Genomic DNA, 24,569 nt, shown 5'->3' on the forward strand with positions numbered 1-24,569 from the left:
ACACACTCACTCTCTCTCTCTCTCTCTCTCTCTCTCTCTCTCTCTCTCTCTCTCTCTCTCTCTCTCTCTCTCTCTCTCTCTCTCTCTCTCTCTCTCTCTCTCTCTCTCTAATCAAGCCACCCAAAAGCTAGCCCAACTGAACAGTAGGAGTATTACCCACACAGACGTCATTTTAATGCAAGGACATCAGACATTGGCAAGATAGAGAGAGAGAGAGAGAGAAACACACACACACACACACACACACACACACACACACTCTCTCTCTCTCATTCAGTGCCCCCCCCCCCAACTTCCCCTTGGAGAAAAAGTATGAAAACATAATTCCAGAGGTACAGTATCAGAGGGGGGATTAAAACATGGGACTAATATAGCTAGATTAAGGGCTGTCGTTAGCTCTTTTACTAAGAAGGAAGTGTGTTTGTTTTCCAAAGGATGGGGCCCAGATGTGTGTGCGTGTGGGTGCGTGCGTGCGTGCGTGCGTGTGCGTGTGCGTGTGCGTGTGCGTGTGCGTGTGCGTGTGCGTGTGCGCTTCAAGGAAGTGCTGGTGAGGTGAGCAGGATGTGCAGGAAGTGTTGGCCAGGCGGAGCTGCCAGCTAGGCTGCTGCTCTGAAGCCTCATTATACGTTGTTGTAACAACAGTGTAACTTTGCCAAAAGTAACTGATTTTCAGTTTATGTTTTGCCATTAACCCATTGAGGCCTGAGGTTCCGATTCTGCAAAATGTCTCCTAAATCCTAACCGTTTTCTGAAAAACGTATGTTTCTATATCAGTGGTGCTCAAACTTTTTCATGTCAAGGACCCCCAAAATTATATGTATTTGACCGCCGACCCCCATCTCAAAATGTTTTGTTCCAGGGACCCCCAGAAGCAAAGAATCGAGTTAAAAATGTTCGCTTTAAAACAATATATATTCAAAGATTTGCACACATTTTCACGATTTTTCAAAAATAGCAGGTCTACAAGCTCGTAGCGCGGCACTCGCTATTTTTGAATAGCCAAAGTGTACAATAATGCTTTTTTTGCTCGAATCTAAAAATGACACAGATTCCAGGTATTTTTTCGCCATGGCCTTTAGACTTGAGGTTAGTGGTCAGGGCCGCAGGAAGGGTAGTGCGAGCGGTGCAGCCGCACCGGGCCCCGCACTTGGGGGAGCCCGGTGCAAATCACATTTATTAAGAGTTATAAAAAGAAATAACCGCAAATAACCACCAAAAACTCGGAAATATCCACCCAAAACCGCAAAAAAAATCTTGCGCACGCGACTTCGCACCGGGCCCCGCATTTCTCCCAGACGGCTCTGTTAGTGGTAGAAATGGGGGAAAGGCGGAGGTTCTCGTCGTCCCTGGCCTGCTTTCACGAACCATAGACCAACAACAGTGGCTCTCAAACCTTTTTAATTTCAAGGACCGCCATAACTTTGAGAGGGTACAAATGGTACGCTTTTTTTTACGCTCTCAGAGTTACAAACCTCCAACCGTCCATTTGGAACACCCTCAAGGAACCCTCAGGGTCCCCGTACCCCACTTTGAGAACCCAAAAAACAGCCATATTGCCGCAGTCAGAAATATGTCCATGTTTCATTTCTTTTTATGTTTCTTTCATAATATAACGGCTTCAGACATATAAGGTTTCTGCCCGACAGTGAAGATATCTAATGCACAATTCATCAGTGGTGTAAAGTAACTAATTACATTTACTCAAGTACTGAGGTATTTTTACTTTACTGGAGTATTTCCAATTTTCAGTACTTTTACTTCTACTCCACTACATCTCAGAGGCAAATATTGTACTTTTACTCCACTACAATTATTTGACAACTTTAGTTACTTTGCAGATATAAATTATGATATTATAAAACATACATTAACGACTTTAGCCCTATTTTATACCTAGGCTATTTTCAAACATTTAGTACTTTTACTTTTGGTACTTTAAGTATATTTTGATGTCACTACTTGTGTACTTTTACTCAAGTAACATTTTGTACAGGCCTTTTACTTGTATCTATAATGTGGTATCACTACTTTTACTTAAGTAAAAAAAATGCAGTACTTTTCCCACAACTGCAATTCATACACAAATGACACGCATATACAGACGCGTACATGCGCACGCTCACACACACACACACACACAGTACACTCGAGCCTGACATATGCTTCATTGCGCCCGTCACTTAAATTAAGCATTACACACAAATCTGCACAGATACACGTTAGAGCACCTGTGTGACACCAGCTGGGGGACGGAGGAGACAAAGCGATGTGGAGGAAAGTGCTCTAAACCGGACTCGTTACTCTGAGCCCGTCAGCTAATTGAGCCATACATCAGTTTTATTCCGCCAGAGCAGGACGGAGGAACTCAGACGCTCAGGAAACATTGGGTGTGATGGATGAGTCGCGGCTCCCACTTTAATACATAACGTCACCGGGATCCCAGCACACCTTCTGTCTCGCTGTGTGGTTTAGCGAGACAAAAGGGTCAAAAATACATTTGTGTGTGTGTGTGTGTGGAGGGGGGGGGGGGGTGCGCGTTGTCGAAGAGGTGAATGAGATCTAAAAGAGGAAGTCGAATGAATAAACACTCAGGGAGCGGAAATAATACGGTGATTGAGGTTATCTGTTGAACTTGGACACTATACGAGAGGTGGGCGAGAGAGGTCGACGTCCATTGGGAGGGAAATTGTAGAATTGGGAGTGAATTGAGCGTGCTTGACATGGGGAGGAGACATATTTAGCCCGGCGAGAGAGAGAGGCGGAGAGAAAGCATGTGGTGAGAGAGGTTGGCGGTGAATACACAGCCACCAAGGCCACGGTGACAGATCTAGTAGCACCCTCGTTTTTTTTCGCTCTCTCTCTCTCTCCCCTGGTCAGTGTAATATCTTCTGTGATGACAGCTGATGGCACGATACGCTCAGGGTTGCCAGATCTGCTTATCATAATTTCCCCACAAGATTTTATTTGAAAATAGCCGATCTACAAGCTCACAACGCGTCGCGTTGTGAGCTTGTAGATCTGCTATTTTCAAATAGCTGATGTACATGTTAAAGTACTCATGTGGCCCATAGTCGCTTCTTTTGGGCTGGTTTTCCTAGACCTGGTTGCTTGTTTCTCTCACAGAATCTGGCAACACTGGATACGCTGCCCCGCGAAGGTAATGAGTGGACCGATGATAGAGGGAAGAGAGGCAGGCTGGGAGGAGGGAAACGGAGAGGAAGAGATAGAATGGGAGACAGATAGAAAGAAACAGTGGTGGTGAAAGTACTAACATTCTTTACTTAAGTAGAAGTATCAATACTGCTGTGTGTAGAAATACTCTTTTACAAGTAAAAGTCCGTAATTCAAAATGTACTTGAGTAAAAGTACAGAAGTGTTGGCATCAAAATGTACTTAGAGTACTAAAATGTTTGAAAATAGACGATCTACAAGGCGCGATGCGACGCGTGGTGAGCTTGTAGATCGGCTATTTTCAAATGGCCTAGGTATAAAATAGGTTAACGTACGTTTCATAATTTCATCATAATTTAAATCTGAAAAGTAACTAGTAACTAAAGTTTTCAAATAATTGTAGTGGAGTAAAAGTACAATATCTGCCTCTGAGATGCAGTGGAGTGGAAGTAAAAGTACAGAAAATGGGAAATACTCCAGTAAAGTAAAAAAAAATACCTCAAAATTGTACTTAAAGGTAGGGTAAGTGATATTTTTGGGTTAAAACAAAAGGTATTTTGTTAAAAGGTTAAAGCACTATATTCTGATAGTAATCATTGCTATAGAGTGTTTGTTCAGTAACAGGAGTCTATAGCAATGAGTATCAGAATATAGAGCTATTTAACACTCATTTTAACCAAAGAAAATCACTTACCCTACCTTTAAGTACAGTACTTGAGTAAATGTACTTAGTTACTTTACACCCCTGGAGAGAAAGAGAGAGAGAGAGAAACAGAGGAAGAGATAGAATGGAAGACAGATAGAGAGAAAGAGAGAGAGAGAATCAGACCGAGCCCGACATGTAAGCTCTCTCACACAAAAAAAGACAACACTGGTGACCCCGGTGTCTCCCGCACATCAATCTCTGCTGTGTTTCTCCTCAGCCTTGGTACCAGAGGTCACATTTCTCATCCCTCCTGGGGGTTACTTCCACAATCACCCACCCCTGAGTGCAATAATATATATCCCCCCCGCTGTCAGCCGTAGATCCCCAGAGATGCACCTGTGGACAGTGTTGCCAGGTCTGCTTATTATAAGTTTCCCCACAATATTTCATTTGAAAATAGCCGATCTACAAGCTCACAACGCGTCGCGATGCAACGCGTTGTGAGCTTGTAGATCTGCTATTTTCAAATAGCTGATGTATATGTTAAAGTGCTCATGCGGCCCACAGTCGCTTCTTTTGGGCTGGTTTTCCTAGACCTGGTTGCTTGTGTCTCACGGAATCTGGCAACGCTGCCTGTGGTGTGGGAGCAAGAGAGAGAGAGGGAGGAAGAGAGAGAGAGAGATGTGTGGAGCTCATAGAATAAGACGGTACACTTCAGTCGTCATGACAAGAGGCAATGGTGGAAGGAGTACTCAGACTTTATTTTACTTAAAAGTAGCTATACCACAATATAAAAATACTCTGTTACATTACTCGTTGAGATAGAAAGAGAACTTCCACATTCCATTCTTACAGTGGGAGTCTACGCTCTAGTGTCGTCACTCTCATAGTTATGTCACGTCGAGGGTCGAACCGGTGACCTTCCTATATATTCCCAGACGGCCTCTTTACCCAGTCAGCTAACAGCTGCCTCGATAGGGGGGTTTGCCACCTTTCAGTGCTCTTGAGTGGATTTTCAGGACAAGTCGACGTCAGTACACCTTTATTTCAATGACTGACCTGACCCATTACCAATGATTTAAACAATAATGTTGTCAAAAAGTGCAAAAGTTTCTAATCAATTTGAAAAACTTTGCATACAAATTGATGGTTCAGTGTTTTTTCTGCAGCTTATTCAAATAAATGTTTTGTTTTGACTGTTGGCCTATAGGAAACTGTATACCATGACAGCTTTGACTGTCCTACATAAAACTTAACTTCCTTGCATTCCTCTCTCTCCCTTCTTTACCCTTCATCCCTCTCATCATCGCAGACTCATCGGGTCACGTGCCCTCGTCGCCCCTGGGCTCGCCCACGTCCCACCGCGGCATGCACCACCACCACCCGTCCCTGCTGAGCCCGACCTCCATGGGACCGTCCGGCTCGCTGCACTCGCCCCTCAGCTCGCTGGGCTCGCCCATGAACGGCCTGCACTCGCCCTTTTCCGTCATCAGCTCGCCGATGCATGGCCCGCACTCCATGACCTCGCCCGGCATGGGCTATGGCCCCAGCGTCAGTCCCCAGGTAAGGCCCGTGACAGAACCCACACTGCGGCGGTCAGTGGTTCTCAAAGTCGGGGGGTTTCCCGGGGCATCCCCAGAGGTCCCTGAGGGGGGGGGGGGGGGGGGGTGGATTCCAGGGGGTCCCCCCAGCAAAATCTGTAATGGTTTGACCCATTAGGACCTGGAACGCATCTGTGTCATTTTTGGATTTGAGCTAAAAAAAACATTATTTGACACTTGGCTATTCAAAAATAGCAGATATACAAGCTCATAGCGCGGCACCGAGTGCCGCGCTACGAGCTTGTAGATCTGCTATTTTTGAAAAAATCTTGAAAATGTGTGCAAATCTTTTAATATATATTGTTTTAAAGCGAACATTTTTAACTCAAATCTTTGCTTCTGTGGGGTCCCTGGAACAAAATATTTTGATATGGGGGGTCCGCGGCCAAATACATATCATTTTGGGGGTCCTTGACATGAAAAAGATTGAGCACCACTGATATAGAAACATGCGTTTTTCAGAAAACTGTTGGGATTTAGAAGACGTTTTGTAGAATCGGCTTCAGGTCTTAATGGGTTAACCACTTGAACCCTATGCTGTACTTCGGTCGTTGGGAAATAGCCTATCTACAAGGTGCGTCGTGAACTTGTAGATCTGCTATCTTAGAAATGTTTAGAAAATTCTTGAAACGTTCCATAATAATAAAAAGTCTCTTATGGGAGTCCCTGGAACAAAATATTGTATATATAAATATTGTATTTGGCCAAATATTTTTGGCCAAATACATATACATTTGGGGATCCTTGACACAAATATATTTGAGAACCACTCAAATAAGCCGTGCTTGGAACTCTGTAGTCTTTTTAAGCCTGTTTGTCTTTCCATTACGATCAGGGTGAACAGGGCTTTGTTAGTTGCTGCTGGTGTTGCTATAGTAACTCAACATTTCAGTCAGCTCGCCAGCCAACATTAATGAAGCCTATACTATTTCTAATTCTGGCTTCCAGCTATTTGTGGATATATCCACGCTGTTGGGCCAAATTACAATAATTTGACGTATTTTCCACCGAGGGTTGACGTGACTGTTTTGGTTGAAAAGTTCACGGTCGTGCAAAAAAAAAGTATACATTCCAGTTGGCTATAGTTCCATCTCATGAGTGACAGTAGACCAATCCAATCACAGGCAAGTAGAGTTTAAACCCCGCCTCCCACAGCACCATTCTAAGCGGCGCAGCAACAGGAGACAAACAGGCTGAGAAGGGCCGACTGACATCTTTAACCGTTGGAATCTGTGTCCAAGTGGGCTGATATTGTGGAAACTGATTCGTACCCGTGACTTTAATGGCACAGAGAGGCAAACGCGCCATAGTGGAAAAAGGGTAGCAGACTTGCACAGTATGTGAGAATACAGGCGGAAATAGTATATTAACATGCATTCCACGCGCGCACACACACACACACACACACACACACACACACACACACACACACACACACACACACACACACACACACACACACACACACACGGTGCTAAAAATACATTAAGTACTGAGTTGGCACAGACATGTCACATGGGGATATATTAATTCTCCATAACCCTGCGAATGAGAAAGGAACAGATGTGCAAAAAATAAATCTATCAATGCACACACCTAACTGCACAATGTATGTCCAAGTAGTCCGGTTCCTAATTAACGACACCAGACAACAATAACACGTTACAGTAGCTACACTGAACGAACGAATGAATGAATGAGAACCATGGAAGATATGAACAACACGGGACGATGAGCTGTGAGCAAGTCAGTTATTAAAAAAATAACCACACTTAGATGGAAACTTTCAACATTTTCGACCTAAGTCCCATTATCCCGTTGTTGAGGAAATCAATAATATATTGTGTCTTCTGTGTATTTTGTGTATTTAAGTGACTAAGGGGGGTAAACATACAGTGGCCACCCGATGCTGTGCAGTTGTTATACTATTCTTGCAGTCATGCACACACTCACTGACTTATAAATACATACATCCGTAAAATAAGCAGGCAAACCACATGTGTGTGTGTGTGTGTGTGTGCGAGTGCGTGCAAACGTTATCGCGTTACCCAGCGCCTATATCGGCTTGTCCGGCGTGTCATCCTGTCATCACGTCGCACGCCCCGTTGTCGCTGTTACACAAGCTTGTGCAAATGTCATTGTTCGACGCAGAGGTAAGGAATGTGACGTATGGGGAACTGACATACACAGATATGCGTGTCACGTATCGCATATCACATGACTTGCACTTCAGAACACATTAGGATACATGGCTATACCTGGCACGCCGCGCTTACGTACCGCGTTCAAGTATCTCAGAAATGCCAGACGAACACGTACGAAAGACCGCACATGCGCACGCACAAAAAGACACGGACACTGCGCGGGTGCAAGCAATGTCGAAAGCACACACATCCATGCACACATATGCATTGACACACACACACACACGCACACGCACACGCACGCGCACACGCGCACACACACACACAGTGTTGCCAGATTCTGTGAGAGAAACAAGCAACCAGGTCTAGGAAAACCAGCCCAAAAGAAGCGACTATGGGCCACATGAGTACTTTAACATGTACATCAGCTATTTGAAAATAGCAGATCTACAAGCTCACAACGCGTCGCGATGCGACGCGTTGTGAGCTTGTAGATCGGCTATTTTCAAATAAAATCTTGCGGGGAAATTATAATAAGCAGATCTGGCAACCCTGCACACACACACACACACACACACACTCGCGCACACGCACGCAGTTGTTAAAAGGCAAACGCGCAGTGACATCCTCAGTGTTCGTCTGTCCATGTGTAACTCTGAGAGGGTTCATTTGGTTACAGAGTGAAACGAGCACTGAGGATTTGGCTGTGCGAGCCCCATCAGAGATCAGACGGAGGGCCTTACTTTGACCCTCTGCCACAGTTTAATCAATGCTCATTCAAGTAGGATTCCACAGTTCTTCAGCTCTGTCATTCATGGCTCTCTAAACCCGGGCTTGCTCTATCTCCCTCCCCACCCTGTCACACATTCTTTTATGTCCCCCCCCCCCTTATCCCGGGTCCCTACTCACTGTCCCCCAAGATCTGTCTCTTCTCTTTTTTTCATTTCATATTTGCACATTCACTTTTTGTCCTCTTCTTCTCTCAAACACAATGTGTCTGTCTGTCCGTCTCTGTCTCTCTCTGTCTCTCTCTCTTCCAACTCTCTCTTTTTTTCCTCTCTCTCTCCATCTCTTTTATTCCACCAAATAAGCAGCTCCAGTTTCATTGGTATCGAGAGGAGGAGAAAAAAAAAAGAAAGTCACAATTAAGACATCAAAGCCTGCAGTGTCCCAGTTTCCTTTTTGAGCCGTATCTCACAATTGAACCCCTCCCCGCCTCGCCCCCCACCCACCCAAAAAAAGAAAGAAAAAAAAGTAACGCCCCCCCCCTCCTTTGTTTTGTGTGTGTGTGTGTGTGTTTGTTAATAATTATGTTAAAAGGCGTCGGCACTGGCACTGCGACGCCATTCGAAAACGGGGGCCTTCTCTCGTTATAGCTTTATATTGGGGGCTTATTATCTCTGCATTTTTCGGAGTGAAAGTGTCTCCCATATGTAATGGAGTTAAGTGTGGATTAAGGCCAGTTTTAGAAAGCCGCTGGAGTATTTTCATTGCTAGAAAGCCCACCCCCACCCCCCACCAGCTTCCTTTCCATCCCTTTTCACCAGCAATCACTCACCTCCAATGATCCTCCTCTCCTCTGCGTCTTTTAAGCCTGGTTTCATACTTGGTCGCGCGACAGTGTCACGCGTCGGAAATAGCGGACCTTCAGTACAAGCTCACATGAGCTTGTAGGTTCGCTATTTTTCGGCCGCGCGACACGGCCGCGCGACGGAGCATAAATGTGGCTTTAATGCTCGTTGCTTTCATCTGCGCTCTGACGTCTCCATCCCAGAGCAGTAGCACCACTCCGTATTCCGCTGGCGTGTTTGGGTTTTAGACAACGTTACTGCAGATGTTTTTTTGGTTCAGTCTGTCTGCATGTGGAGGAATGTCAGAGAAGGTGCTTGTGTTGAGTGATGTATTAAACAAACGTTGGTATCATGTTTGTCATGGGTTGAGGCATCACGCAGGAATATAACTCGAGTTCGTCCCAACTGTCGCTTTGTGCCCTGCAACCCAGAATAACTTAAATGGCCTTTCCAAACCCGCAGGCTGGTGAATGTTTACATTAAGGCTTACGGTTGACAGTTACACCGTCGCTAATTAGCAGACCTGCCAACCTGTACGCAACATGCGTACCCGGTACGCATTTTTGATGTCCAAGTACCCTGGTACGCTTTATATAAGTATGCAAAAAGCTTGCGATGCCTCGCAGTGGTGTAAAGTAACTAAGTACATTTACTCAAGTACTGTACTTAAGTACAATTTAGAGGTACTTTTACTTTACTGGAGTATTTCCAATGTTCAATACTTTTGCTTCTACTCCGCTACATCTGAGAGGCAAATTTTGCACTTTTACTCCACTGCAATTATTTGAAAACGTTAGTTACTAGTTACTTTGCAGATATAAATTATTACATTATAAAACGCACATTAACCACGTCAGCCCTATTTTATACCGAGGCTATTTGAAAATAGCCGATCTACAAGCTCACAACGCGTCGCACCGCGACGCGTTGTGAGCTTGTAGATATGCTATTTTCAAACACTTTAGTACTTTTACTTTTGCACTTTTAAGTACATTTTGATACCAATACTTTTGTACTTTTACTCAAGTACATTTTGATTTTGGGACTTTTACTTGTAACAGCGTACTTCTACATTGCATTTTACTGAAGTAAAACATTTGAGTACTTTTTTTCACCACTGATGCCTCGTGAGTCTGTTAGTGCACTGCAGTACTCAAGTCTGCACGCTCAGCAGAGTGCAGATCTCTATGTGGAGGCATGCCCTAATAATAATACTGACAACATAACGTCAAACTTCTTTTTATCTCTTTGCCTCACTCTGTCTCTGTCTCTCTCTCTCTCTCTCTCAGTCTATCTCTCTACCTCTCTGTCTCTCTCTCTGTCACTCTCTCTCTCTCTCTCTGTCTCTGTGTATGCGTCAGAACAGTGCCGTGTTGAAGAGACGGCGCTAGCTTGTAGCGATCTTTAGAAATGTCCTTATGAAACTAACTGCTCCCGATGTGGAGGTTTGGGGGCGCTCGGTGTCTGTAAATGGATCAATGTAATGCCAGTGGTGGAAAAAGTACTCAAATGTTTTACTTAAGTAAAAAGTATCAATGCTGCAATGTAGAAGTGCTCCGTTACAAGTAAAAGTCTGATGTTCAAAATGTACTTGCGTAAAAGTACAAAAGTATTGGTATCAAGATGTACTTAAAGTACCAAAAGTAGAAGTACTGAATTGTTTGAAAATAGCAGATCTACAAGCTCACAACGTGTCGCGATGGCTATTTTCAAATAGCCATATGTATAAAATAGGACTAAAGTGGACTAAATGTTTTATAATGTAATATTTAATATCCGCAAAGTAACTAGTAACTAAAGTTTTCAAATAATTGTAGTGAAGTAAATTTATAATATTTGCCTCTGAGATTTAGTGGAGTAGAAGTAAAAGTATTGGAAATTGGAAATACTAAAGTAAAGTACAAATACCTCAAAATTGTACTTAAGTACAGTACTTGATTACATGTACTTAGTTACTTTCCACCACTGTGTAACACACATTTGGATGAAGACAATATATATAGACATTTGCCACATAGGGAAAAGTCTGATTAGGGGGAAGTAGTCCCACCGACTAGGAATCGGTTTCTGTGCGATCCTCAGTGTTAGATCTACTTTGAGAGTGTACACGCGGAGCTATAAGGGTGCAGATTGTAATCAAAGTAGTTATTATATTAACTCTTTAACTGCCAAAAACGGGAATTCCCGTCCGATGGCTCTATGGCTATAATGGCCAATGACGGAAAGACGAAAATATCAACAACAACAAAATTTGAAAAAAATATTATTATTATTATTATTTTTTTTTTTTTGAATTTTTTGAATTATTATTATTTATTTTTTTTGGGGTTATCTCAAAGGAACTAGGAGATAACGCTATCCAAAAAATTGCTGCTACATTCACTTCAATGTTAAAAAACAAACGGAGGAAAAATGCACCTTTTTCCTGGCACTGGGACGACACAGTCTGAAATAAGTGTGGCAGTGAAAGAGTTAAAGATTTTGTGTCAAGGGCGCTCGGGTGGCGCAGTGGTAAAGTCCCTGCCCACCACCACCGCGGAGGTTGTCGGTTCGAATCCACCGTGGTGCATCCGGCTTTGTCGAGCGTCTATATGAACACAATTGGCCCGTGTTCTGGGGAGGGAAGCCGGGCGGGGAGGAGGGTGTTATCGGTATCATTGCATGTACATCCTGCGGGCTGGGGCGGCACCTGTCAGCGGGGAGTGTTGGGCGAGAGGAGGAGGACGTAAGGCTCTACGTCCTCCTCGTGGGGGCTCCTCACTGGCAGGTGAGTCAGTATAGGCTGGGGAGGAATCAATTGGCATAACGACTAAATTGGGGAGAAAAAGGGGTTCAAAAATTATTGCCTACTCTACATTTAACCCATTGAGACCTGAAGCCGATTCTACATGTCTCCTAAATCTCAACAGTTTTCTGAAAACGTATGTTTCTATATCAGTGGTGCTCAATCTTTTTCATGTCAAGGACCCCCAAAATCATGTTTTTGGCCGCGCGGACCCCCATCAAAATATTTTGTTCCAGGGACCCCCCCAGAAGCAAAGATTTGAGTTAAAAATGTTTGCTTTAAAAATATATATATTCAAAGATTTGCACACATTTTCACGATTTTTCAAAAATAGCAGATCTACAAGCTCGTAGCGCGGCACTCGGTGCCGCGCTATGAGCTTGTATATCTGCTATTTTTGAATAGCCCAAAGTGTAAAAGAATGCTTTTTAGCTCAAATCTAAAAATGACACAGTTCCAGGTCTTAATGGGTTAAAGAAAAAAGAAAATAAAGATTGTGTCGTGTCTGTCGTACAGGAACGAGACCTCCGGTTGATGATTCCAACTGTCGCTCTGTGCCCTGCAGCCCGGATTAACCGAAACGGCCTTTCAAACCGCAGGCGGTGACTGTTTACATTGTGGCTTACCGTTGACAGTTACACCGTCACTAATTAGGGTGGTGGCTGTAGCCGCCACCAGCTGGCAGATGTGTTAATAGCAGGGTAACTAATAGTGTAATAGCATGGCTTATGATTTGTTAAAATAAGAAAAGAAAACACATTAAGGAATTGTGTGGGAAAGTAACATGCTACTAATGTAATGTAGGTAATATAAGGTTACAGTACGTGACGTAAGGGAATACAGTGTTGTAAAGTAAGTACATTTACTGAAGTATTTCAGTACAATTTTGAGGTACTTTTACTTTACCAGAGTATTTCCAATGTTCAGTACTTTTACTTCTACTACACTACATCTCAGAGGCAAATATTGTACTCTTACTCCACTACAAACTTTAGTTACTAGTTACGTTGTAGATTTTGATTATTACACAACATTAGCCACTTCAGCCTTTATATACATTTTTGGCCATTTGAAAATAGCCGATCTACAAGCTCACAATGCGTTGCGATGTGACGCATCGTGAGCTTGTATGTTTACTCATTTTTATACATTTGAAAACTTGTGAAATGGGACATTCTGCATAATGAGTACTTTTACTTTTTTACTTTAAGTATATCTTGATACCAATACTTTTACCCAAGTCAAATTTTTGTGTTACTTTTTTTTTACACCACTGAGGTAGTGTAACGCAGCTGTATTTAATAGTAAGGCAGGGTAATTTATGCGTATTATACTGCAGCTTGCGAGCTAGTTCAGGCAGATACACTGGAGAGGTTTACATGTACACGCACCACCCTATGTGGGTGTATATATGTGACGTGTCATTACAACTCAGGTGTCAAGCAGCTGACCGACTTGGCGGTCTATTTAAGCTCACCTCATTCACGGTTGTTCCCCCTTGCTGTCAGTACCAGTGGAGGAGGTGGGTATGTGCGCCTGTTTGCGCCCACCAGTGGGCTCTGCTTTTTCCTTAAGGGTTCTGTTTTCCACTGGGAGGGGATTGTTATACTGTAGCAGTTCTCAAACTTAGTTTTTTTTTTTCATTTCAAGGACTCCCATAACTCTGAGAGTGTTCGAATTTGCACACTCTCAGAGTTACAAACCTGTAAGGGTCCATTTGGAACGCTCTCAAGGAACCCTGAGGGTCCCTGAACCCTACTTTGAGAACCACTGTATATCCCTGCCTGCGAGCTCAAATACAGTATTCACACTTGTGTTTTATATTCTATAAATACAATGTCTTCCATCTAACCATGCAGTTATCTGACTGAACCATAGTTGAGGAGGATGTTAGGGGTGTTAGCTGTTAAGGGTGGTAGTTTCTGAAACTGAGACTAGTGAAGGGTGTTGTCTGCCTGTTACATTTCCTTGAGTATTGTACTTGAGTAAAAAATAATAATACTTGGCTTATGACTTTCACGCAACTGCATTTCGAAGACTTAATGTTGTACATTATGAATTAACCACTTGAGCCCTATCATATTGAAAATATCAATCTACAAGCTCACACTATTTTCAAAATGTTTTAATTTGTCCTTTTGAATACTTTTGAATATTTACTACACCAGTTCTTTAACTGAAGTACAAATTTGACCGAGCAACTTTCACTGGTGGTAATATTTGGCTTTTTGTTTGAAGTTGTTTCTTCTTTTTTTGACTCCTAGCTATTGGGTCGCTACTCTTATCTTATAGTACTTCCTTTACTCTGTATCTGTAATCTTTCATGCTGTGCTGACTGGCGACTGAAATTCTCCCGCGGGATCAATGAAGGTCTCTCTATCTAAGTGTGTGGTTGGTTGGTGAGTTAAACATGAAGGCAGGGCCCTGTGTTCACCAGGGTTTCCTCTGATGGAAGCTGGTTTTAATCAGATGGCACATTTCCTTATAATACTCAGATTGTCTTTAATCCTCGGTGGCTGACGGGCTATTCTCATGAGCTGTTTGCTGGACTGAAGCTGCAACTGTGGCCCTTCGCTGTTTCGCTGAGTCCACAACACGCACGCACGTGCGTGCACACACACACACACCACAGTCCCATAAGCATATCGACACATACTGTAAGCTTAATTACACTCTCTCACACACACACACACACACACACACACACACACACACACACACACACACACACACACACACACACACACACACACACACACACACACACACACACACACACACACACACACACAGACAGACACTGAGGCCTGGCATCATTTCAACTGCATTGTGATCTCTTCCAGAGGTGTCCAGTGATGTGCTGAGTATGCATTAGGTATATTCATTCCAACCCACATCCACACACCATGTCATGTCACCTGTTAGTTCCTCTGTCTCAGCTCTAAGGTGTCGTGTTGGGGTTGGAATGAAAACCCCACCCATGCCTCCCGATTAGACTTACTGTACCACTGACTTAGGGGTCGTTTCAGATGGGGGGGGGGGGGGGGAGCGGTGGACGCAGGCGTTCTCGCTCGGATCAGCGGGGATCGCGCCACGATCATTGCTGTTTTGTCCTCCTGCGCGTAACGCATAACCACAACCACAAAGCTCACCACAATCCAGCTCTTGCCGGCCCGTGGGCGTGTGCACAGACGAGCACGAGCGCGAGCGCGAGAATTTCGCCTCGCCTCGCCGCCCTTCAACTTCTCTGCGCGTCCCAAATAATCGCCCGCCTCTCATTGAAAATGAATTACATAGGCGCGTCAGCCGCTCCCAGTCCAGTGGTTCTCATAGTGGGGGTACAGGGACTCTTATCAAATTCAAGTTAAATGTTTCAACTTTCCTGGCCTACTGGCGGCGTGCACAAGACATTTGGCGCTGATTGGTCCAGCGAGTTTGCAAGATTAGTCTCGGACAAACAAACAGACAGACAGACAAACAGACACACAGACCCTCTTCTAGAGGGCTCGCCTCCTACAGAGCCACGCAGTATAAAGGATTAAACCAATTCATAAATCAAAGAAATGAAGGGCAATACGAGGGGGGAAAAAAGTGTGCGAGAGAGAGAGAGAGAGAGAGAGAACGAGAAACAGGCTGAACAGAACTTCTTTTCTTTAGTGTAACGTCGTGTCTACCAGCAGCCAAACCACATGTAGAGGGTTGAGCCAAGTCCTCTCTCTCTCTCTCTGGAAGCAGCCATGATCTCCCATCTTCAGCCACAGTCATGGTACGTCCCACGACCAGACTCAACTGACATGCTTGCGGGTTGACAGCTCGCTGCACAGGGGTGGCGGCGGTGTGTCATCCCCCCGTAGCACCCTCCTTTCATCTTTGTTTTCTTCTTTTGCCTTCTCCGGCGACTCCCCGAGTTTAGTGTCTCCATGTTTCTTATAGGCTGACATTCATTCACTGGCTGCTGCACCACCGTCTCCCCGTCCCCCCCCCCCCCCGTCACAGTTTGTGTGCCATATATTGTCTCAGATTAGAATAGCATCTGCATTGTTCCAGAGTGCGTGTGCGGGAAGGGAAGGGAGGAGGGGGGGGATGGTGATGTTTTGACTGAAAGAATTCCTCTCCGAGGCGAAATGGATACTTTGTCGTTCTTTGAGTGTTTTTTTTTGTTGCAGTTATTAGCCCAGTCTTCCTCCTTCACCACCACCACCACCACCCGTGTCTCTTTCCTGGAATGTTCAGAGAGAGAGAGAGATTTCCCGGCGCGTCTGAACCAAGGGGGCAGTACCCGGCCACGGCCATGCCCATTAGGATTAAAGCAAAGTCGGTGGTTGTGTCTGTGTCTTGTCTGTGGGCCCGCGAGCCCCACAGACAATATCCAACCCCCCCCCCCCCTCCCTCCCCTCCCCCCGATCAGTGCCGCCCGCCCAGCCGCCGCAAACTTCCAGACAGCTGGAAGAGATTACGTATACAGGGGTGGACCTCATTTTTACAATTCCATGTGACAATGGCGAGGACTGTGTGTCTCGAAAAAGCTGTTGTTTTCTTCTGAAAGGGAGCCTTTATCATATCACCGACGACGGGGCTCGGTGCAGAAAGCCATGGGCCCCGCGCTTTGCTGCTGCATGCATGCCGAGTCCCAGGGCTCTCAGTCCAAAAAACCTGCGCTGGCATCCACTCAACCCCCCCACTATATAACCCAACAACAGTGTTCAAGGGTATCCCAAACAGACCCCCCTTTTTTTTAATACACACCTTAAAGAAACGACACATAAAGCTGGAAGTGTTTCTGGAGCGGCGTGGCGAGCGAGAGGAGGGGAACGCTAATGTGAAAAAGGTGTAAATGTTTTACAAGAAATGGAACACGGGTCTTAATAAGTTATAAATGAGCGGCGGTGCGGGTGATGTCATGCATGCGCCCGCTCGGGTACGTCTTGTTTAGGCGAGGGTCGCTAGGAGACTGAAACATAACACTCTGCTAGCGTGGAGGACGAAGAGAGAGAGAGTGAGTGAGTGAGTGAGTGAGTGAGTGTGTGTGTGTGTGTGTGTGTGTGTGTGTGTGTGTGTGTGTGTGTGTGTGTGTGTGTGTGTGTGTGTGTGTGTGTGTGTGTGTGTGTGTGTGTGTGTGTGTGTGTGTGTGTGTGTGTGTGTGTGTGTGTGTGTGTGTGTGTGTGTGTGTGTGTGTGCTTGTATTACCATACTTGTGAGGTCCAAATGTCCCAACAAGTGTAGTAGAATTTTTTTGAAATAGTCCCTTTTTTCCTGATACTCACAGGATAAATGGTTGTTTTATGGTTAAGAAAGATTTGGGTAGTTACGGTAGGTTTATACAATTAGGAAAAGAGGCTGGGGTTCCGTTTAGTGTCCTATAGAGTGTGTATAGGTTCAATGTAGGCTGATGATAGGTTCTTGCTTTACGTATGTATTAGTTATTATTAGATTATTGGTTTACTTATGTATTACTTTATTATTATGCATTACTATCTACTACTACTATCTCTATGCATTTGATGTATTATTGATGTATTGTGATGTATTATCTTGTGTCCTTGCTCACTGTAAATCGCCCTGGATTAAGAGCGTCTGCTAAATGCGTAAACTGTAAACTGTAGGATTATACGTTTAGGGGTTAGGGTTGGAGAGTTGTGCCTGATTTCCACCTAGTTGCTCGGCAGAGTCACACACACACCAATCTGGGAACCCAAATCCAACTGAAAATGAAAAACAGCGACCTCTGCTGTTTGTTCTATGTCTGTTGGCTCTGGGCGGAAGAAAACGTGACACCAGTGCGCAAGGAAACCGGGGTTTAGAGGTCTGCCTTCAGCTTTCACTTCCGGTGGGTGCCACTATGTTTTCATTCCCACTAACAATATTTCTACACGGAACACTAACACCACTTCTCCCAGAGAACATGGATCGTTTTGGTTATAAGCCCACTTGTTTCTATGATGAAAGAGTAAGTTAAAATGTGAATATCTTTCCGTGGTTTTGTCTGCTCCGCGGACGCTATTGTTAAATTAGTTTGGGTTTGTTTCGAGGGGGAAAGATCGACGGACATGTGAATCCCGCCCACTACATTTGATTGGGTAAAGCGCGGCCTGCTTCCTGATCTGAATGCGCACACGTTATGACGAACCTCCCCGACAGATTCCAACGCAGTGCAGAATCTGTTCTTGAGAGATTACACACACACACACACACACCGGAAAATCGACGATCTACAAGCTCTAATTCCATGCGTTGTGAGCTAGTAGAGCTGCTATTTTTCTGGGCAATTTTCCCCCGTTTTTCCCGGCAATTTTTTCAATGCCGACCTAAAATGTTGACGTCCTCACAAGTAATAGTAAAACAAACGTGTGTGTGTGTGTGTGTGTGTGAGAGAGAGAGAGAGAGAGAGAGAGGGCGTTTGAGAGTGAGAGTGGTGGACTGCAGCCCTCTTCCTGTGTGGGAGTAATAAAGCGCAGCTCTTTGACGGACCCTGGATGCAGTCACTCCTGATGACATCATAGCGGCATAGTCCTAATGGGCACACAATGGCACTGCGCGGACGGCCTCCAGAGAGCAGTTAATAGCGCTGGAACGTCCATCAGCCTGCAAATGTATTGCGGGAGGGGAAAATGTTTCTTTTTTTTGCCAAAGCTGTCTCCAGGTAGTCATTTTGAAGAACAACCCCCCCCCTCCCCCTCCCCGTTGACCACCCCACCCAACCCCAGCAGTGATTGTGTTGTATAGCCTAATGAAAAGCGAAGGCTTACAAGATGAGAGTATTTGTTGTAACTCCTCCTAGTGGACAATGATTTTATTATGGCATACTTATTGCATGTTTTTTGTATGTTTTCATTGTGTATTCTACTCAGTGGTGGAAAGTAACTAAGTACATTTACTTAAGTACTGTACTTAAGTACAATTTTGAGGTATTTGTACTTTACTTGAGTATTTCCAATTTCCAATACTTTTACTTCTACTCCACTACATCTCAGAGGCAAATATTGTACTTTTACTCCACTACAATTACTTGAAAACTTTAGTTACTAGTTACTTTTCAGATATAAACTATGATATAATGAAACATACATTAACCACTTTAGCCCTATTTTATACATAGGCTATTTGAAAATAGCAGATCTACAAGCTCACAACGCGTCGCATCGCGACGCGTTGTGAGCTTGTAGATCGGCTATTTTCAAATATTTAGTACTTTTACTTTTGGTACTTTAAGTACATTTTGATGCCAATACTTTTGTACTTTTACTCAAGTACATTTTTAATTCTGGACTTTTATTTGTAACAGAGTATTTTTATATTGCAGTATTGGCACTTTTACTTAAGTAAAGAATTTGAGTACTTTTTCCACCTATTTCCACCTATCTATCTATCTATCTATCTATCTATCTTTACTTACTTTGCTGTACTTTACTTTACTAATGAGGACATTATACTTGGGAATACACTTTGACCGCACAGCAGCTAACACCTGGCTCGGGGTGTCAGAGAACAGGGCTTTAGCTGGGGGGCCTGTATCCAGTTGAAGTGTACATAGCTTGATGGTTAATGATAATTCTAGAGGTCCCCAGTGTGTTGGCATGTGTGGGGGGCCCACAGAGCGGGCCAGCTGTTTCCAGGGCAGCAGCTCCGAACTCTTGAGCGATAGAAGCAACAACACGGGGCTTGAGTTTCACGGAACAGCCCCTTGGCCCCCAGCTCGCAAGCCTTCAGACCCTGCGATTGGAATGCCTCTGGGGCCACACATTTATTTTAAACCCTGGGATAAAGCCTTGGGGGGGCTTTGATAGCATCTGGTGGTGTGATCCTTTTAACCACCAAAGACTGTCTGCAGACTGATAAATGGAGCGTGGCGTACCTTTGAAGTGTAACAACGCTTGATGATTAATACTGAATGTTTTTTTCATGTCGCGCTAACAAACTTTCAGCGACTAAAAAACAACAAAAACAAAACTTTCGCTAAAAAAGAAAATTTCCCGAGAGTACCTGTTTCGAGCACATGCACACACTTGCCTGGACACACACACACGAGCACTCACACACGCACGCACGTAAGCACACACGTGCGCACGCACGTACGTGCGCACGCACGTACACACACAACACAGCACAGCACACTCCACACATAAAGTTATACATGTCCAAACTTGCACTCATGCAGACGCAAACGTTTGCGTAGTCTCTCGCAGGCCTTTTTAAGTGAAAGCTAATGGAGCTAGCAAGGAGGCAAGATGATTGTGTGTCAGAGGCTACAGTAGCATACAGTAGAGCATTTTAACCTAGATATTCTGTGTCTGTAACTATTGCCACACATAATATAATTAGTATACACTTTATGTGACATTAGCCATCTTACCAATAACTGTGAATGTGAATTTGATCAGATCAAAAATACGTTTTGTTTTGTGATGTTAGTTGCTACGTGACATTCTATTCAACATTGGAAACGTACTGGTCAATGAATCCCGGGGAATGGACAAATATTCAATGACTGGGTGATAGTTATAGTACAGCGTACAGTGAATGGGATTGGGAAGACTAACTAAAACGACATGGCCATGAATTAACAAATTAACATGATATGGACAACTCACTGCATCGCGACGTGTTGTGACCTCGTAGATCGTCTATTTTCGAAAACACAACAACCTAATTAGGGCATAAGTGTTGCTGTTCCTCATTTTCGCTGGGGACCCCCTGGAATCCCCTCAAGGACCCCTCGTGGGTCCCCCAGACCCCACTTTGAGGACCATTGTACTAGAGGACAAAGGAAATGCACACACTGCTGGTTTATTGGCCGGATGGCATGTTAATGTCATGTTGATGTTGTCGGTTAATCGCTGGATCGCATTCTGTTTGGAAATGGAAAATATAGCTGATTATATCTGGATGTAAAGCTAATGGATGATGGAATTGCTAGGCCATTAATTGTTGGATGACAGTCAATCTATGCTCAAGCATGCAGCTGTGTATTGGCCATTCTCACTTACTTACCCATTTTCAACCATATCTCTATATCAGTGGTTTTCAACCTTTTTCATGCCAAGGACCCCTAAATTGATATACATTACTGTGGACCCCCATCTGATTTTTTTTGTGCCAGGGACCCCCAGAAGCAAAGATTTGAGTTAAAAATGTTCACTTAAAAAAATATACATATTCAAAGATAAGAACACATTTTCAAGATTTTTCAAAAATAGCATCTACAAGCTATGAGCCGCACTATGAGCTTGTAGATCTGCTATTTTTGAATAGCCAAAGCTAAGTGGTTAAAATGATTGTGATGCTATGTTAACTAATTTAGCTGGGGACCCCCTGGTAGCCCCCCAAGGACCACTGGTTGAGAACCACTCACTGCTCTATATAATTGGGCCTCACGACGAGTGCTCATTATAAGATGGCACTCTCTCTGAGTCTCATTGGTGGGCTACGGACGGTTCAGAAACCTGCCTACCAATGACATCATCAAAGGGGATCCCAAGCTAATAGAAGCTACACCCTTTCTCTTCCTGAAAAGTTAGCTTTTATGCTGAAATAGAAGCCATTGTTCATTCAAAAAACAAAACCTGCCTATACCCCTCACTGGTGGGCAGGTTTCTGAACAGTCCACAGCCCTTCTCTGAGACACAGAGCGAGTAGACAGAAATGGTGTCGTCTTATAATGGGCATTAGTGAGGACCAATGATATGAAGAGAGGTTGAAAATGGAAGAAGTACCCCTTTAACCCATTAAGCCCTGAAGCCGATTCTAGAAATGTCTTCTAAATCCCAACAGTATTCTGAAAAACTTATGTTTCTATATCAGTGGTTCTCAATCTGTTTCATGTCAAGGACCCTCAAAATGATATGTATTAGACCGCGGACCCCCATCTCAAAATGTTTTCTTCCAGGGACCCCCAGAAGCAAAGATTTGAGTTAAAAATGTTCGCTTTAAAATATATATATATATTCAAAGATAGCTGATCTACAAGCTTGTGAGCTTGTAGATCAGCTATTTTCACAATATTTATCTGTGGAACCGAGTCAAACTAAATGTAATGCCTCAACTCCTATGATTCCTAGTGCTTGTCAGGGTGGGGGGGTCCCCAGTTCACATAGGATTATTTTGGGGGGGGTCGCGGCATGAGAAGGTTGAGAACCACTGGTGTGGTGAGACACCTACTGGTTGACAAGTAGTACTGCCTGAAGCTCATGAGTGCAACATCTCCTGGGGGGAAGCCATCTGGGATGAGCGGTAGTTTGGTCTCCCACGCGTGAACGACCCGGGTTCGAATCCCTGGCGAGACATAAAACACGTCGTCGTGGTCGGGTGGAAAACTTGTGTATATTTTTTTGATACACTCGTAATAATGTTTTAAAGACACTTTAAAATGGTAAAAATAGCCGATCTACAAGCTCACAACGCCTGGCACCGCGAGGCGTTGTGAATTATGAGAGTTGAATTGTGAGGTTTCTTCCCGACATTGTCGATATGCTAGATTGCAGCTTTAAGGCCCTTTTTGCATGCTATTCAGACCCACTGTAATTATCATACGATTTAGCAAGCTGCATCTGCAAACAGTTTAGGAAATACAAATAAGCAGCTGGCAGGAAATTCTGTTGACACATCAGTTCATAAATGCGGCGATATGCCGCGACTCAGAGAGAGGGGACTGGAATGCTGTTCGGGATTGATGGGTTATTTACCCGTTTATAATTAGGATGGAAATTAATGTGTTGGTATCAAATTATCATTTCTTTGATTACTCTGCTGCAAAATGAGTTAGAGAGCATGGGGGGAAAAGCTCAATATGGCAACGATGTGAAGTAGGTCATTGGTTATTGCTAACGATCTGCTCATTGATTCTCACCCCAGTGTTTGCTGCGAGAAATCGCGTGTATGGTGTATTATATTTGTGTTTGCATAGTAGTGTGACTGTGTGTTCGTGTTTGTGTCCTGTCGTGTGTGTGTGTGTGTGTGTGTGCGCATGCAGATGTCACATACCGTACTGTATGTGCCGTGTACAGTACGGCATATGTATTTGGTGTGTGTATATGTGTACATGCGTGCGTGAATCATTGTGTGGTACTGTATATCATGTGTAGTGTGTGTACTGTGTGTGCGTGTGCGCAACGCGCGTGTGTGTGTGTGTGTGTGTGTGTGTGTGTGTGTGTGTGTGTGCTCGCGAGTGAGTGCGTGCACATACTGTATTTACTGTATACAAAAGGCCAGGTATAACACCTAACGTATGCCCCATCACACAGCACGCATCACGCGCAGAAAATAGCAGATCTACAAGCTCACGATGTGCTATTTTTGAATAGCGAATATATAAATTATGGATAGAGTAGGATAAAATGAGTGCAATACTGTATTAACCCATTAAGACCTGAAGCCGATTCTACAAATGTCTTCTAAATCCCAACAGTATTCTGAAAAACGAATGTTTCTATAATCATTGGTGCTCAAACTTTTTCATGTCAAGGATCCACAAACTTGTTTTTGACCACCGATCCCCATCAGAATATGTTGTTCCAGGGACCCCCAGAAGCAAAGATTTGAGTTCAAAATGTTTGCTTTAAAAGAATATATATATTCAAAGATTTGCACACATTTTCATAATGTTTCTAAAATAGCAGATCTACAAGCTCGTTTCTTTGGCTATTAAAAAATAGCAGATATACAAGCTCATAGCATGGCACCGAGTGCCGCACTATGAGCTTGTAGATCTGCTATTTTTTGAAAAATATGGAAAATGTGTGCAAATCTTTCAATATATATATATATATATATATATATATATATATATATATATATATATATATATATATATATATATATATATAAAAAAAACTAAATCAAAATATTTTTTCAAAAAACTGGCATCAGGTCTAAATGGGTTAAGCCGTATATACTTCATTGACCGGAGTCCACCAGGGGTCTATAAAAGGCCCCCCAACTGCTTTTTTTCCCACTACACAAAATCTCTTCAGCAAAGAGATTTGGTGCTGGTGGAAGCTGGCACCCTAATTAGTGATAGTGTAACTGTCAACGCCTAAGCCACAATGTAAACAGTCACCGCCGCCTGCGGTTTGAAAGGCTGTTTAAGTTAATCTGGGCTGCAGGGCACGAGGCGACAGTTGGGATGAGTTTCATTCCTGCATCACAAACACGAGACCAACCGTAATATAGAAACTGTTACATCTGCATCCTTATAGCAGTGGTTCTCAAACTTTTTTCATGTCAAGGACCCCCCAAATTGACACTTATTAGCCTGTCGGACCCCCATTTGAAAAGATATGGCAGGGACCCCCATAAGAGAGGATTTTTATGACTCTATAGCAGTGATTCTCAACCATTTAAATTTCAAGGACCCCCAGTTTGACATGGATTATGGCTACGGACCCACATTTAATGGCATTTCTATCTCTGGGACCCCGATTTATGTCGTAAAATCAATGTTAATTTAACTCTGAGAGTGTACAAATGGAACCAAATGGACCCATTTGTACACTCTCAGAGTTACAGACCCATAAGGGTCCATTTAGTTCCTAACCATCCTTCATTTAGCTGGGGACCTCCTGGAACTCCCTCAAGGACCCCTGGGGGTCCCCGGACCCCATTTTGAGAACCAATGCCTTATAGCTGAATTTCTACGCTGTAAGTGTTCAACTAACG

General features: G+C 43.8%; 1 protein-coding gene across 4 annotated transcripts in view; it reads left to right on the forward strand.

Moving 5' to 3' along the window:
- The window catches only part of rxraa (retinoid X receptor, alpha a), a 204,006-nt gene that overhangs the window by 118,767 nt on the left and 60,670 nt on the right, over positions 1-24,569 (forward strand). For 3 of the 4 annotated variants that reach the window (XM_080419568.1, XM_080419570.1, XM_080419569.1), the window contains exon 3: positions 5,130-5,389. In XM_080419568.1, coding sequence (XP_080275694.1) covers positions 5,130-5,389 — 260 coding nt within the window. The remainder of the gene's footprint in view (positions 1-5,129; positions 5,390-24,569) is intronic. The other variant, XM_080419571.1, reaches the window with a different exon arrangement.

This window comes from Gymnoscopelus braueri, assembly GCF_963280865.1.
Source record: "Gymnoscopelus braueri genome assembly, chromosome: 22".
NCBI lineage: Eukaryota > Metazoa > Chordata > Actinopteri > Myctophiformes > Myctophidae > Gymnoscopelus > Gymnoscopelus braueri.